Below are 17,311 nucleotides of genomic sequence, written 5' to 3'. Positions count from 1 at the left end.
CACCTCCTTCACGGAGCTTTTTTTACAATTAAGTGAAGATTAAATTGGGATAACATACATAGACATGCCAAGCACATATCCCCTACTCAAGGTGAGGCTTGTTTCTCTGCCATATTAGAGGTTAAATTGAGAAGTTATCCAATGAACATGTGCCTGGTCAATTCAGGGTGCTCCTAAAATATGATGTTGTTATCATCTTTGCATTACTTTTTACTGTTTCCCATCACCACTTACCAGTGACACATTATATACACAAACGCGCGTGTGCACACACATACACCAAGGCAGCACTCTCTAACATAAAATAGAGGCTGACTCTGGCACCCAAATACCATTTCAATGAGTCTAAATGTGCTCTGGGTGTTAGTCTGATAACTAAGCCACCCTTTATATCCATGTTTCTATAAGAAAATGCATTCTGGACTTCCCTGGTGGTCCAGTCGCTAAGACTGTGCTCTAATGCAGGAGCCTGGGTTCTATCCCTGGTCAGGGAACTAGATCCTACATGCCATAATTAAGAATTCTCATGCCACAACTAAGACCCAACACAGCCAAATAAATAAATAAACACTTTTTCAAAAGAGAAAATGCCTTCTAAGTTGGAATCTGCAAAATGAACCAGCAGCAAACCTCCAGCAACGTTTGCTGGGCAGAGTTATTCCTCTTACTCATTCTTGGAGGCTGGCAGGGGCAGTCTTACTCATGCTCACACACACACACACACACACACACAGGTAACAGTCTCAAAATCTGACATTAGACAGGGTTCCCAGTTAATGTCAACATGTAAAGTGAAGAAGAATGACGAGCTAATTGCAGTCTTGTTGCCACCAGTGAGATCATAATTGTTCCAGAAATAAAACTTTCCAAAAGAATTTTCAAATATAGAATTGAGAAGGCAAAAAAGACTTGTGACTTAGCACGTATAGGCTCGCTTCTCTCTCATCTCTTTCTCTTTTACTTTTAAATGTATTCATTAGACTACAGTAAGTGAAAGTGAAAGTCACTCAGTCGTGTCTGACTCTTCGCAACCCCATGGACTACACAGTCCATGGAATTCTCCCGGCCAGAATACTGGAGTGAGTAGCTGTTCCCTTCTCCAGGGGATCTTCCCAACCCAGGGATGGAACCCAGGTCTCCCACATTGCAGGCAGATTCTTTACCAGCTGAGCCACCAGGGAAGTCCAGACTATAATAAGCTCTCCACTTATTCACATATTGTGTTAAAGTCTCTGGGCCATTATAAAAGCCCAATAGATATTAGCCAGTGTTATTGTTATTATTATGTATTAGAAAAAGTTCCTCTGCTTCAAAATATAACTATGCCCTGGCTCCAAGGGAAATCTAAACAGTGGTAGTCCTGCTGATGGTCAGAGAGGAGCCTAGTCGTCCCATTCTAGAACATCGGTTAGAGAATTTGTGAGCAGGACTCAAGGCAGAGAAGCCCAGCCGTCGTCTGCCTCGTCTAGCCTTCACAGCATAACTTCGCTATTGATATAGTGCTATATTGCGTCTATAAGGAAGTTCCCAAGTTATATTGAAACCCCAGTAGAAATGACTTCTCCGCCGTTTTTTCTTACTCCTCCTGCTGTGAGAAGCAGAGGAGAAAGGGGCAGTATACTGGCAGATAGTGGAAGTCACTGGACTTCTACTAAATGCAGCACAAAACACAACCCTCTGGCAGAGCTCTTCTTTTTTTTCAATTTCTTTTTTTCTTTTCCTAAATTAATTAATTTACATATTTGGCTGCATCGGGTCTTAGCTGCAGCACGAGGGATCTTTGCTACCTCCTGCGGGGTCTTTCATTGCAATGCCCAGACTCTCCAGATGTGGCTCAGGGGCTCCAGAGCCCATGGGCCTGCTTAGTTGCTCTGAAGTGTGTGGGGGATCTTAGTTCCCTGACCAAGGGTCAAACCCGCATCCCCTGAATTGCGAGGTGGATGCTTAACCCCTGGGCCACCAAGGAAGTCCCCAGAGCTCTTGTTTTAATGAAATGGGCTGCCATATAGGATTGTGAATGGTCAGAGAACATCTTCAGTTCAGTTCAGTTCAGTCACTCAGTCATGTCCGACTCTTTGCGACCCTAGGGACTGAGGTAGAACAAAGTTGAACTGCAGTTTCTTCCTTCCTGGAATCGCTCTTATTGCCTGGGAAGGGTGACATGCATTTCTGGATGCACACATAAGGCAGGACCGTGGGTTGCAGAGAGTTCCAAGGCTGTGGGACCTGGTCGACCTGTGTTGCCTCGGGTCCCAGCAGAGATTTAGCAGTCAGGAGTCAAATATCACAGCATCCAGCCCCTACGGCAATGGAGGGTGGAGAGCTAGTGCTAGAGAAAACCCTAAAGATCCCCGATCCTTCCATTGCACAGGTCAGAAAAATAACTAGGATCTAAATTTTTGCTAAATCAGACAGCTATTGAGTTATTTAAAATTCCAGAATGGATAAACAATAGCCGGTGACCAGAATTTAAGAAACTTTCAAGTGCAAACAACTTTAAGAAAGTCCTACCAACTTACTTAATTTTCTTTTGAAACAAGGAAATAGAGGAGGGCTGTTTATAGTTTAGCAATAGAATCCACACTTTCACTACTAGAGGGTGGGTTCGCTGCCTGGTCAGGGAAGTGGGATCCCACGTGCCACACGTTATATGTGTGTGTTAGCCACTCAGTTGTGCATGACTTTGTGTGACCCATGGACTGTAGCCAACCAGCTTCTCTGTCCATGGAATTCTCCAGGCAAGAATACAGGAGTGATTGCCATTCCCTCCTCCAGGAGATCTTTCCAACCCAGGGATTGAACCCAGGTCTCCTGCATTGCAGGTGGACTCTTCTGAGCCACCAGGGAAACCCTCACAGTGTGGCTTTAAAAAAACACAACTCTAGATTTTAGCAATAGAATGCCTCACCTGGCTTTCAGAACACTGGATATGGGGCAGAGGGTGGTTGATTGAGAAGCACAAAGTTAAGAGAATACTAGGCTCATCTTCAATCAAATTCATCAGGATCTCCTGTCTTTGTAAACAAATTGAGGACAAATCCTCCAGTGAGTTGGAAATTCATGAATCTCTCAACTCAACTTGCTTTTGACTTTGCCATTCACATCACCATGGAACTTAAGTTCACAGCCTAGCCCACAAAAGATGTTGTTTACCACTGAGTGCAATGCCTTGAATACAGTGTGTCTGACTCTTTGCAACCCCATGGACTATACAGCCCCTGGAATTCTCCAGGCCAGAGTACTAGAATGGTACTCCATTCCAGAAGCCTTTCCCTTCTCCAGGGGATCTTCCCAACCCAGGGATCAAACTCAGGTCTCCCACATTGCAGGCAGATTCTCTACCAGCTGAGCCACCAGGGAAGCCCTTGAATACAGCAGGGGCTCCATAAACTTGTGTTGAATGAATCAGTGGGTGAGTCCTCACCATCATTCTTTGCCCCTTAGCTGTTGAAATCAGTTGGCTTAGTAACTTCCCAGCCTTCCCTATTAGGCTTTGGCTCATGACTGCTGATGTTCTTAGTGAAAATGCTCCTCTGTACATGTTGCTCATTGATTCATCATTCAATAACTCGTGCTGACAGCACAGTACTGTTTCAGTTAAATAATCAAGACAAGGCCCCGCGTCTCCTGGGGAAGCCTAGCTCTTGGGGGGCTCCCTGCTCTCACCACCTCCTTAGGACTCAGCAGAGAGAAGCTTGCAGAACTGCACCCCACTGTGCGAGGCGCTTCACTCCGCCCTGCCCACAGGACGCACTCCAAGGCCTGGCCTGGAGGAGGCTGAGGCAGGGCCCAGCTCACTGCCCATCCTTCTCCAATGTCACTCTGCCTGCTGACAGGCCTCACCAGCCACATAGTGTGGTGAAATTGTGGGACGAGCTTCAAAACTCTGTCTAAGCTCAGGCAGCAGGTTCTTAGGGAAGGAAGGACAGGATAACAAGGCAGGCTTAGGGGGTGTCTTCATTGCTCAGTGATCCCAAAATAACTATGTGCTTTCTCTGCTCTCTCTTCACTCTCTGTTTCTCATACATATGCTCTCAATATTTTGAACGGAAAACGCTTGCACATGGCAAAGCATAAATGTAGTGATATATGTATATATACACACACACGTATACTTACATGTAAAAGCATGTATGTCTCCCTTCTACCCTTGACTGTCAGCCCCCATCCCCTAGAAGCAAACACCAATCTTCTTAAACGATAAGACTTGAAACAAGTGCATACACACACACACCCATGCATGCATACATGAATGTATGTGTGTCCATTTTTACACAAACGGAAGCATGCTGTACCCACTTTTGCTCCTGGGTTTTTAAACGTTGTAGTTAATGTATAAAGTAGAGGTCAGCCTCCCAGAACCCAGGGGAAGGTAAAGAAGGGGAGAAGGTCTAGCTGGGGAGACCCATGGAGACCCAGCACACCAAGGATGGCAACCAGATGAAAAGGAGGAAAGTGACTCTGCCACCCTCTGACCCCCTCTCACTACAGACATGCCGAGGTGCCTCCTCATTAGAGGAGACATGTCAGTCACTGACACCAAGGGTGCTGATGGCAGGGGTGGGCAGGTCACTGCCAGCATGGCTCCTTATAGACTCAGAAAGACCACCAGGTGCCACCCTCTCCCTGCCCCCAACCCCATTTCCCCAGATTACCAGAAATGCCAATATGGTGATCACTGTTCAGAGTCTTATGATCCATTCCCTAAAGGATGAAGATACAGGCTTTGGTGAGAAGACATTAATTTTCCTTGAATTTTGCCCCCTCCTCAGAGAATCATAGAATTTGGAGTGGCTCATAAAGGGTCTGGTGGCAGTGTTGTCATTAAAATGCCTCACTGAGCACTAAACACGTTCAGTTTGGTTTGTCTTAATTCTTACCTGTTGCTCCCTTCTCTCCTCTACAAATTCTGTTCCATACAAGCCTCTCTTCAAATTTTCATTCCAAGTGATACCTTCCCTTTCAAGTTCAAAAAGCTCAGAAGAGGTATATAATAAATAATAGTAAATGATATTAATAATAATAATAGCTGCCATTTAGTCTCACAACCTCTACATGAGACAGGATTTTTGTCTTTCTTTCACAGATAATGAAACTGAGGGTTTGGCATGAAAGTGAAAGTGAACCCATAGACTATACAGTCCATGGAATTCTCCAGGCCAGAATACTGGACTGGGTAGCCCTTCCCTTCTCCAGGGGATCTTCCCAACCCAGGGATCAAACCCAGGTCTCCCGCATTGCAGGCGGATTCTTTATAAGCTGAGTCACAAGGGAAGCCCGAGGTTTGGCATCAGATCAGATCAGATCAGATCAGATCAGTCGCTCAGTCGTGTCCGACTGTTTGCAACCCCATGAATCGCAGCACGTCAGGCCTCCCTGTCCATCACCAACTCCCGGAGTTCACTGAGACTCACATCCATCGAGTCAGTGATGCCATCCAGCCATCTCATCCTCTGTCGTCCCCTTCTCCTCCTGTCCCCAATCCCTCCCAGCATCAGAGTCTCTTCCAATGAGTCAACTCCTCGCATGAGGTGGCCAAAGTACTGGAGTTTCAGCTTTAGCATCATTCCTTCCAAAGAAATCCCAGGGCTAATCTCCTTCAGAATGGACTGGTTGGATCTCCTTGCAGTCCAAGGGACTCTCAAGAGTCTTCTCCAACACCACAGTTCAGAAGCATCAATTCTTCAGCACTCAGCCTTCTTCACAGTCCGACTCTCATATCCATACATGACCACTGGAAAAACCATAGCCTTGACTAGACGAACCTTTGTTGGCAAAGTAATGTCTCTGCTTTTGAATATGCTATCTAGGTTGGTCATAACTTTCCTTCCAAGGAGTAAGCGCCTTTTAATTTCATGGCTGCAGTCACCATCTGCAGTGATTTTGGAGCCCAGAAAAATAAAGTCTGACACTGTTTCCACTGTTTCCCCATTTATTTCCCATGAAGTGATGGACCGGATGCCATGATCTTCGTTTTCTGAATGTTGAGCTTTAAGCCAACTTTTTCACTCTCCACTTTCACTTTCATCAAGAGGCTTTTTAGTTCCTCTTCACTTTCTGCCATAAGGGTGGTGTCATCTGCATATCTGAGGTTATTGATATTTCTCCCAGCAATCTTGATTCCAGCTTGTGTTTCTTCCAGTCCAGCATTTCTCATGATGTACTCTGCATATAAGTTAAATAAACAGGGTGACAATATACAGCCTTGACGTACTCCTTTTCCTCTTTGGAACCAGTCTATTGTTCCATGTCCAGTTCTAACTGTTGCTTCCTGACCTGCATACAAATTTCTCAAGAGGCAGGTCAGGTGGTCTGGTATTCCCATCTCTTGAAGAAATTTCCACAGTTTCTTGTGATCCACACAGTCAAAGGCTTTGGCATAGTCAATAAAGCAGAAATAGATGCTTTTCTGGAACTCTCTTGCTTTTTCCATGATCCAGCAGATGTTGGCAATTTGATCTCTGGTCCTCTGCCTTTTCTAAAACCAGCTTGAACATCAGGAAGTTCACGGTTCACATTAAGTAATAAACCCAAGGTCAGATAGTAAGTGGAGACCTGGGTCTCCCACCTCAAGCTGCCTGGGCTCTGCCTACATCCAAAGACCAGGAAGCAGAATGGGGTCCAAGGCCCTCTCTCATCAGTTCACACCTGAGGCTACATTTTCTGAGGCCAGATTGTGGACTGGAGAATCCTCACCCCTTCATTAAGATTGACTGGATGTGCCAACACCTGTTGATGATGGGACAAAGTGCAAGTTTGTTGTGTGCCAGTGGTAGAGGGAAGTGGAGAGTTAAAATCCTAGAAAGAACATTGGCTTTGGGATCAGAATGACTGGAGGAATCTGGGCTCCACCCCTTTCAGACTATGTGATGTTGGGCCACTTACTGAATCTCTCTGAGCCTTCGTCAGCTCATCTGAGAATAGAGATAGCAATGACACCTGCTTACATCATTTTGTCACAATGATTAGGTAAGACAATGTGTATAAAGCCCTCGGAATCACCCAGAAGATATTAGTTTTCTTTCCTTTTCTTTTCCAAGGTGACGCAAGTATCAGGTCTCACTCTGGCTATTGGAGGAATCTCAACATCTCTAATGAAGACAAAGTTGCAGGGCCCTCCTAGAGAGGAGGCCCAGGAGCATTTCAGGACGTAAAGCGAGGATAAGGACATGCCTCAGTTCACATTGTCCATGATGGCAATATGTTTACTGGCTCTTTTGCCATTGTACCTTTGAGCAGAACAGGGATTCCCTGAAAAATAAACTTGCCTGTATTCAGCCACCACCTGCCCCACACTTGATTCAAACATGGAGACCTGGCGTTCTCAGCATGGAGGCCTTCCTCCTTTCTCTCATTGCATTCAGTGCTCCTTTGATGGCCTCCACACCAGCAGGCCTTTTTGCAGGGGCTGCATCCCTCCTGGGAGCCTCTGTTCTGTTACTCTGTGACACTCCACCCAGCCTCCCAGGCCACGTCCCTCTGTGACACTTAGCACAGCATACAGAAAGGATTTTCTGTCTGTCTAGACTGTGAGCTCCTTCAAGGGTAGACACTGAGTCTTACTCATCTTTGTAGCCCCAGTGTAGAGTGGTGTCTGGCATGTAATCATCAGTAAATTTTCTTTTTAAGTGAACTGTGAGCAACACAAAGATGAATTAGATTTGCATTTCTCCAATATTTAGTGATGTTGAACATCTTTTCATGTGTTTATTGGCCATCTGTGTAAATTGATACAGCCACTATGGAGAACAGTATGGAGATTCCTTAAAAAACTAGGAATAAAACTACCATAAAAATGAAACATTAGTCACTCATTTGTGTCTGACTCTTTGTGATCCCACGGACTGTAGCCTGGCAGGCGCCTCTGTTCATGGAATTATTCAGGGAAGAATACTGGAGTGGGTAGCTGTTCCCTTCTCCAGGAGATCTTCCCACCCAGGGATTAAACTTGAGTCTCCTGAACTGCAGGCAGATTCTTTACCACCCAAGCTACCTGGGAAGTGAACTACCCCAACAATCCCACTACTGGGCATATACCCTGAGAAAATCATAATTGAAAAAGACACATGTACCCCAATGTTCATAGCACCAATATTTACAATAGCTAGCACATGGAAGCAACCTAGATGTCCATCAGCAGACGAACAGATAAAGATGTAGTACATCTACACAATGGAATATTACTCAGCCACGAAAAAGAACAAATTTGAGTCAGTTCTATGAGGTGGATGAACCTAGAAACTGTTATACAGAGTGAACTCTATCAGAAAGAGAGGAACATATATTGTATATTAACACATTCAATATCACAGTAATCCAAGTCTATGCCCCAACCAGTAACGCTGAAGAAGCTGAAGTTGAACAGTTCTATGAAGACCTACAAGACCTTTTAGAACTGACACCCAAAAAAGATGTCCTTTTCATTATTGCATTCCAGGGGACTGGAATGCAAAAGTAGGAAGTCAAGAAACACCTGGAGTAACAGGCAAATTTGGCCTTGGAGTACAGAATGAAGCAGGGCAAAGGCTAATAGAGTTCTGCCAAGAGAATGCACTGGTCATAACAAACACCCTCTTTCAACAACACAAGAGAAGACTCTACACATGGACATTACCAGATGGTCAACACCAAAATCAGATTGATTATATTCTTTGCAGCCAAAGATGGAGAAGCTCTATACAGTCAGCAAAAACAAGACCAGGAGCTGTCTGTGGCTCAGATCATGAACTCCTTATTGCCAAATTCAGACTGAAATTGAAGAAAGTAGGGAAAACCACTAGATCATTCAGGTATGACCTAAATCAAATCCCTTATGACTATACAGTGGAAGTGAGAAATAGATTTAAGGGACTAGATCTGACAGACAGAGTGCTTGATGAACTATGGACGGAGGATCATAACATTGTACAGGAGACAGGAATCAAGACCATCCCCCAAAAAAAGAAATGCAAAAAAGCAAAATGGCTGTCTGAGGAGGCCTTACAAATACCTGTGAAAAGAAGGGAACCAAAAAGCAAAGGAGAAAAGGAAAGATATACCCATTTGAATGCAGAGTTCCAAAGAATAGCAAGGAGAGATAAGAAAGACTTCCTCAGTGATCAATGCAAAGAAATAGGGGGAAACAATAGAATGGAAAAGACTAGAGATCTCTTCAAGATAATTAGAGATACAAAGGGAACATTTCATGCAAAGATGGGCTCAATAAAGGACAGAAATGGTAGGGACCTAACAGAAGCAAAAGATATTAAGAAGAGGTGGCAAGAATACACAGAAGAACTATACAGAAAAGATCTTCACAACCCAGATAAACTTGATGAGTGTGATCACTCACCTAGAGCCAGACATCCTGGAATCTGAAGTCAAGTGGGCCTTAGGAAGCATCACTACGAACAAAGCTAGTGGAAGTGATGGAATTCCAGTTGAGCTATTTCAAATCCTCAAAGATGATGCTGTGAAAGTGCTGCACTCAATATGCCAGCAAATTTGGAAAACTCAGCAGTGGCCACAGGACGGGAAAAGGTTACTTTTCATTTCGATCACAAAGAAAGACAATGCCAAAGAATGTTCAAACTACCACACAATTGCACTCATTTCACACGCTAGTAAAGTAATGCTCAAAATTCTCCAAGCCAGGCTTCAGCAATATGTGAACCGTGAACTTCCAGATGTTCAAGCTGGTTTTAGAAAAGGCAGAAGAACCAGAGATCAAATTGCCAACATCCATTGGACCATTGTAAAAGCAAGAGAGTTCCAGAAAAACATCTATTTCTGCTTTATTGACTATGCCAAAGCCTTTGACTGTGTGGATCACAATAAACTGTGGAAAATTCTGAAAGAGATGGGAATACCAGACCACCTGACCAGCCTCTTGAGAAACCTGTATGCAGGTCAGGAAGCAACAGTTAGAACTGGACATGGAACAACAGACTGCTTCCAAATAGGAAAAGGAGTACGTCAAGGCTGTATATTGTCACCCTGCTTATTTAACTTATATGCAGAGTACATCATGAGAAATGCTGGGCTGGATGAAACACAAGCTGGAATCCAGATTGCCGGGAGAAATATCAATAACCTCAGATATGCAGATGACACCACCCTTATGGCAGAAAGTGAAGAGGAACTAAAAAGCCTCTTGATGAAAGTGAAATAGGAGAGTGAAAAAGTTAGCTTAAAGCTCAACATTCAGAAACCTAAGATCATGGCATCTGGTCCCATCACTTTATGGCAAATAGATGGGGAAACAGTGGAAACAGTGGCAGACTTTATTTTTCTGGGCTCCAAAATCACTGCAGATGGTGATTGCAGCCATGAAATTAAAAGACGCTTACTCCTTGGAAGGAAAGTTATGACCAACGTAGACAGCATATTAAAAAGCGGAGACATTACTTTGTCAACAAAGGTCTGTCTAGTCAAGGCTATGATTTTTCCAGTGGTCATGTATGGATGTGAGAGTTGGACTATAAAGAAAGCTGAGTGCTGAAGAATTGATGGTTTTGAACTGTGGTGTTGGAAAAGACCCTTGAGAGTCCCTTGAACTGCAAGGAGATCCAACCAGTCCATCCTAAGGGAGCTCATTCCTGGGTGTTCATTGGTAGGACTGATGCTAAAGCTGAAACTCCAATACTTTGGCCACTTGATGCGAAGAGCTGACTCATTGGAAAAGACCCTGATGCTTGGAAAGATTGAGGGCAGGAGGAGAAGGGGATGATGGAGGATGAGATGGTTGAATGGCATCACCGAATCGATGTACATGGGTTTGGGTGGACTCCGGGAGTTGGTGATGGACAGGAAGGCCTGGTGTGCTGCAGTTCACAGGGTCGAAGAGTCGGACACGACTAAACGACTGAACTGAACTGAACTTAACACATGTCTATGGAATCTAGAAAAATGGTATCGATGGGCCTATTTGCAGGGAAGGAATGGAGACAGATATGTAGAAGAGACTTGTGGACACAGTTGGGGAAGGAAAGAGTAGGATGAACAGAGAAAGTAGCATCGAAATATATACACTACCAAGTGTAAAACAGATAGCTGGTGAGAAGTTGGTATATAACACAGGGAGCAGAGGGGTGTAATGGGGGCATGGGAGGTAGGCTTAAGAGGAAGGGGATACTTGTATTAATATAATCACGGCTGATTTGCGTTGCTGTACAGCAGAAACCAACACAGCATTGTCAAGCAATTTCCCTCCAATTAAAAAATAAATATATGAAAAAAAGATGAATTAGACCTCCTATGGAGGACAAGTGGACAATGTGGGTGTCTGGGATGGCACAGCCTTCCCCACAGCTTAACAATCAGGCCATGAGTGCTAATTACACAAGAGTGATGACAATAAAAGACTGGGGCGCAAAGGAAGGAAGGGTTGCTTCTGACTGAGAAACTCGAGGCAGGCAGCCTACTCAGAGGAGGCAGCATGTAAATTGGGACATGCAGAGGAGGAGACAGGACCGGCTCCCGGCACTTCTCAGACGTCCATTGTGGACGTGATGGTGGAGACACCACACGTGATGTGGGGCCTATTCTGTGCTCGCCACTGAATCCCATACTTGGCCAACGACTTTGCTTTCTCCACTTCTCTCACTCACAGGAGACCCCAGCATCTGCTCCATCTCCAACCCTGACTTTGTCCTCTACTCTTCAGTGGTGTCCTTCTACCTGCCCTTTGGAGTGACTGTCCTCGTCTATGCCAGGATCTACGTGGTGTTGAGACAGAGGAGACGGAAGCGGATCCTCACTCGACAGAACAGTCAGTGCCTCAGTGTCAGACCCAGCTTCCCCCAACAGGTGAGCATCCTGAAGCGGCAGAAGGAAGACACGGCCTCCTACCCTTGTGTCCAGCAGTGCATGCTTTTGCCTGTTCGCCCATCAAGGACACACATCTGCCACCTTTTAACCTGCAGATATTGGCTAGGTCTTGGAGGAAATCCAATCTCAACAGTGCATTGATAGTCTTCCCTAGAGCACCCTTTCTGGGCTTGTTCTGTTTCCTTTCAAAGTCTCTCATTGCCCTCATTGAGAGGGCTGTTCAGATATCACACAGGTGTGAAGTTTCAGTGTAGCAGCTTTACCATTCACTGCTGCTGGGTTTCCAGGAATGACTTTTTGGCCAGACCATTCACATCAAGAATCACTAGGGGTCTGTTGAAATTTATTTTCCTTTCTAGATCTGCCTCTGTGTCAAGGCACTAACCAGCTGGTGGAATGGGATGCTGATGGCACATTTTATTAGGTCTTTTGAGGCTCTGAAAAGGAAGTTTATTGAAATATTCCAATTGCTTGGGTTGTAAATTCTGCTTATTCCAGTGCCTAGTACATGATTCAAGTGTATTCATTTGAAGCATGAATGGATACATACCTATCACTTGTAACTGCTAAGCAAGAGACAGCAGGGATATTCTACAGCCTCTACCTTCATGGAGTTTAAAACCTTAGATAAGCAAATAAAACACACCTACACTCAAAATTAATCAGCAGCCCAAAACTGAATGGAATGTTTGCCAAAGTGAGATGAAGACAACTAAGCACATAAATATTAAATGCTGGAGAGGTTATGAGAAGATAAAGTCAATATGCTCAGGAAAGGGCTTCATAGAGTAAGAACTGAGTGTGATCTTGAAGGTAGGTCCAAACTGGACATCTAGATCAAGCTGTAATGACTTGAGTGAGAATCATAATCTCAAACTGAAAGTCCGAAAGCTTGGGTGGAACAAGAATATTAGCCCCCATGAAATAGGAGGTCAGGACCCCAGACTGAGGATATCAACACATTGTATTCATATAGCGTCACCTATATGACCCAACTATATAGAGCTTAACACAAAACTGTTTCTCCTTCAACCCACCCTAGTCTTCCTGTCTACGGTTGCATCCCATTCGGCAGTTTTCAATAAGGGCCAGATTTCCATCAGATGCCACAGGGAAAATGGTAAGTAAGCCAAGCCTATGCTTGTAGTAAAAGAATAAGAGACCCTTTCTCAAGACAATGGCTTGACTCGATTCCACTTCCATCCCAAAATGAATTTGGCCCCAGTTTCCTACTTGGATTTATAATAAATAATGAACCTGAGAACCTATCTAATTTGAGCTTCAGAATAGGCATTATCAAGTGATATTCCAGAAGCATGTGACTCTTGGGATAGATCCCAATGACTGGAGCCAGTGACTCTTGGATGTGTTGTGGAGTTTACTATCCAGAACCACCTGCATTAGAGGGAAAGGACACCACTGAAACAGACATGGGCAGAGCCAAGAAAAGTAGAAAAAGGAGGCTAATGGGAGAATTTCGTGTGCCCAATTGCCATCAAATATGGGGAAAGCCAAGACATTTTCATAGTTGCCCTAATTCTTATCCTTCCCATTCAAACCAGCCCTGACTCCCCAAGCAAGCCAAGTGCCAAATGGAGCCTAAAAGTGTTAGATAAAAGACCAGTATCCCTCTCCCTGAACTCTACAGCTAAGTAAATATTAGGAATAAAGCTTCAAAAGCCCATCATGATGAATGACAGAGCCTTGTTTAATTTCTGTATAGTTCAGTCTCTCAGTCGTGTCCAACTCTTTGCAACCCCATGAACCAACCGCAGCATGCCAGGCTTCCCTGTCCATCACCAACTCTCGGACTTTACTCAAACTCATGTCCATTGAGTCAGTGATGTCATCCAACCATCTCGTCCTCTGTTGTCTCCTTATCCTCCCACCTTCAATCTTTCCCAGCATCAAGGTCTTTTCAAATGAGTCAGTTCTTTGCACTGGGTGGCCAAAGTATTGGAGTTTCAGTTTCAACATCAGTCCTTCCAATGAATATTCAGGACTGATTTCCTTTAAGATGGACTGGTTGGATCTCCTTTGCAGTCCAAGCATTCTCAAGAGTCTTCTCCAACACACAGTTCAAAAGCATCAATTCTTCAGCATTCAGCTTTTTTTTATAGTCATGTATAGTCACATCCATACATGACTGCTGGAAAAACCATAGCCTTGACTAGATGGATGTTTGTTGGCAAAGTAATGTCTCTGTTTTTTAATATGCTTTCTATGTTGGTCATAACTTTTCTTCCAAGGAGCAAGTCTTTTAATTTCATGGCTGCAGTCACCATCTGTAGTGATTTTGGAGCCCAAAAAAATAAAGTCTCTCACCGTTTACACTGTTTCCCCATCTATTTGCCATGAAGTGATGGGACCAGATGCAATGATCTTAGTTTTCTGAATGTTGAGTTTTAAGCCAACTTTTTCACTATCCTCTTTCACTTTCATCAAGAGTCTCTTTAGTTCTTCTTCACTTTCTGCCATAAGAGTAGTGTCATCTGTATATCCGAGGTTATTGATATTTCTCCTGGCAATCTTTATTCCAGCTTGTGCTTCATCCAGTCCAGCGTTTCTCATGATGTACTCTGCATATAAGTTAAATAAGCAGGGTGACAATATACAGCTTTGACGTACTCCTTTTCCTATTTGGAACCAGTCTGTTGTTCCATGTCCAGTTCTAACTGTTGCTTCTTGACCTGCATACAGATTTCTCAGGAGGCATGTCAGGTGGTCTGGTATTCCCATCTCTATCAGAATTTTCCACAGTTTATTGTGATCCACACAGTCAAAGGCTTTGGTGTAGTCAATAAAGCAGAAATAGACGTTTTTCTGGAACTCTCTTGCTTTTTCGATGGTCCAATGGATGTTGGCAATTTGATCTCTGGTTCCTCTGCCTTTTCTAAATCCAGCTTGAACATCTGGAAGTTCTAGGTTCATATACTGTTGAAGCCTGGCTTGGAGAATTTTGAGCACTACCTTGCTAGCATGTGAGATGAGTGCAATTGTGCAGTAGTTTGAACATTCTTTGGCATTGCCTTTCTTTGGGATTGGAATGAAAACTGACCTTTTCCAGTCCTGTGGCCACTGCTGTGTTTACCAAATTTGCTGGAATATGAGTGCAGCACTTTCACAGCATCATCTTTTAGGATTTGAAATAACTCAACTGGAATTCCATCACTTCCACTAGCTTTGTTCATAGTGATGCTGCCTAAGACCCACCTGACTTCACATTCCCACCAGACTTTGTCTGGCTCTAGGTGAGTGATCATACCATCATGATTATCTGGATCATGAAGATCTTTTCTGTATAGTTCTTCTGTGTATTCTTGCCACTTTTCTTAATATCTGTATAGTTAACTAACCATTTTTACCTGGGCCTCATATAGCAGTTACAGACCTTTGCTGCAAATGATTTTTTTTTTTTAGTAGATAGGAGGTTTAAAGTTACCTACAACAAATCCAAGGTCTGAGAAGGCTCCAAGGGCAAATGAAGGAAAAGTAGTGACTACGTAGGAGAGATTGGAGAATCAAGAAGCTGGCATTGTCTGGAGTGTGGAGAATTAGATTCTGTCCTGCCATCTGGGAATGGAGGGCTACGCCAGCCAGATCTCAAGGAGTCCAGTGTTTCTTCATGTCAGCCAGAGAGGTAGTGATAAAAGTTTGTAGAGAGAGTTGAAAAATACACTCACTAATGTGAGAACAGGAAGAATCACTTTCCTTCTGTAGGACTGAATTTCCAAATCTGTGGAAGGGAGACAAGCTGCATTAGATCAGTGTTCTCCAATGTGAGATTTCATAAGCACTCTCAGAAATTTGTCCCTGGCCCTTTAGTTTCAGAAATAATGCACCTTTTAGAAGATCACTAGATGTCAGCTCAGCCATCAATATAATCTTACAAATGGTCAGCCAGATAAATCACAATATACTTACATTAATTATTAGAAAATTCTACCAAAATGAAAACCAAATTTTTAAAAAACATATTATGATAGAATCCTTACAAACACATCTGTGAACAGTTTATAAAACACTAAATTATCTTGAAGGCCACGTGCATTCATTCATTCAACAATGTTTCTGAGTGTGTGCAGTATACTGCCCCTGAGTATTTGGAAGACTGTGATTCCTTGAACTAAGGAGAGACTAGTGAAAGTTCTTGGTTGTTGACACTGACTAACATGTAAAAAAGGAATTTGCTGGAAGGATGTCAAGGAGCTCAAGCTTAACAAGAAGGCTAAAGAACAGCTTCAGAAGATGCTGTTCATGCCTGAGGAAGAATCTGGGTAGAATAGTGAGGACACTGGACACTGTCACCACTGCTGGATGAATTCTGAAGTCTTGCTTCATGAGCAAGTTCAAGGCTGTAGGTGCAAATCTCCAATTGGCTGGGCTTGGTTCATGTGTTCATGAGCCAGAGTTCTAGCTGCCCTGTGGGGAGGTCAGGGAGAGTGAATATCTGATTTTCATGGCTTCAGTACAGGTGTTGGGGAGTCTTTCTTCTACTCAAGATTAACACAGTATCTGAGTTTTCAAACATGGGAAGAAATGCTGTTGTTGAGCACACACACATCCTCCAAAATACCCAAAACATCTGCATCTGAGTCTGCTCACCCCAAGCCTATTTCTTTTTCTTTTTTTTTTTTCTGTTTTATAAGTGAGGTTCAGTTCAGTTCAGTTCAGTTCAGTTGCTCAGTCGTGTCCGACTCTTTGTGACCCCATGAATCGCAGCACGCCAGGCCTCCCTGTCCATCACCAACTCCCGGAGTTCACTCAGACTCACGTTCATCGAGTCAGTGATGCCATCCAGCCATCTCATCCTCTGCTGTCCCCTTCTCCTCCTGCCCTGAATCCCTCTCAGCATCAGAGTCTTTTCCAATGAGTCAACTCCTCACATGAGGTGCCCAAAATACTGAAGTTTCAGCTTCAGCATCAGAGACATTTAATTAACTTACCCAAGGATGCATCTAAGTAGTAGGAAGCTGAGATGAAAATCCTGAGTTTTTTAACTTTTTGTTATTACAAATTTCAAAAGTAAAAAAGTAGAAAGACAAATATAACTAAGCCTTCAGTAGCCATCAGCCAAGCTCAGCAATTATCAGCTCGTGGCCCTGTCTTCTTTCAACTACATGCCCACCTACATTCATACACCCCACTGGATTGTTGCGAAGCAGATCTCAAACATAATAACATTTCAACCAAAAATATGCTATAAGACTCTCTAAAGGATATGGGCTCTTTTATAAAACATATAACCAGAATACCACATCACACTAACAAATTTAATAATAATTCCTCCCTGGTGGCTCATATGGTTAAGAATCTGCCTGCAATGTAGGAGATCCGGGTTCAATCCCTAGGTCGGGAAGATCCCCTGGAGAAGGGAATGGCTACCTATTCCAGTATGAGGAATCTGGTGGGCTACAGTACATGGGGTCACAAAGAGTCAGACACAACTGAGCAACTAACACACACACAATGTTAAATATTCATTCAAAATTTCCTCAAATGT

General features: G+C 43.7%; 2 protein-coding genes across 2 annotated transcripts in view; one reads left to right on the top strand and one right to left on the bottom strand.

The window, feature by feature from the left end:
- DRD3 (dopamine receptor D3) overlaps positions 1-17,311 on the top strand; it is a 60,122-nt gene that overhangs the window by 38,620 nt on the left and 4,191 nt on the right. Inside the window, exons 5-6 of the mRNA XM_070788330.1 lie at positions 11,591-11,787; positions 12,851-12,928. Of these exons, the coding sequence (XP_070644431.1) occupies positions 11,591-11,787; positions 12,851-12,928 (275 nt within the window). The remainder of the gene's footprint in view (positions 1-11,590; positions 11,788-12,850; positions 12,929-17,311) is intronic.
- Positions 13,493-17,311, bottom strand: part of QTRT2 (queuine tRNA-ribosyltransferase accessory subunit 2) — a 62,530-nt gene continuing 58,711 nt past the window's right edge. Inside the window, exon 9 of the mRNA XM_070788365.1 lies at positions 13,493-15,544. Coding sequence (XP_070644466.1) covers positions 15,412-15,544 — 133 coding nt within the window. The 3' untranslated portion in view covers positions 13,493-15,411. The remainder of the gene's footprint in view (positions 15,545-17,311) is intronic.

Source organism: Bos indicus, chromosome 1 (assembly GCF_029378745.1).
Source record: "Bos indicus isolate NIAB-ARS_2022 breed Sahiwal x Tharparkar chromosome 1, NIAB-ARS_B.indTharparkar_mat_pri_1.0, whole genome shotgun sequence".
In the NCBI taxonomy this organism is placed as follows: Eukaryota; Metazoa; Chordata; class Mammalia; order Artiodactyla; family Bovidae; genus Bos; species Bos indicus.
Note: the sequence above shows the minus strand (reverse complement) of the source record. Positions and strands in the feature narration are given on the sequence as shown.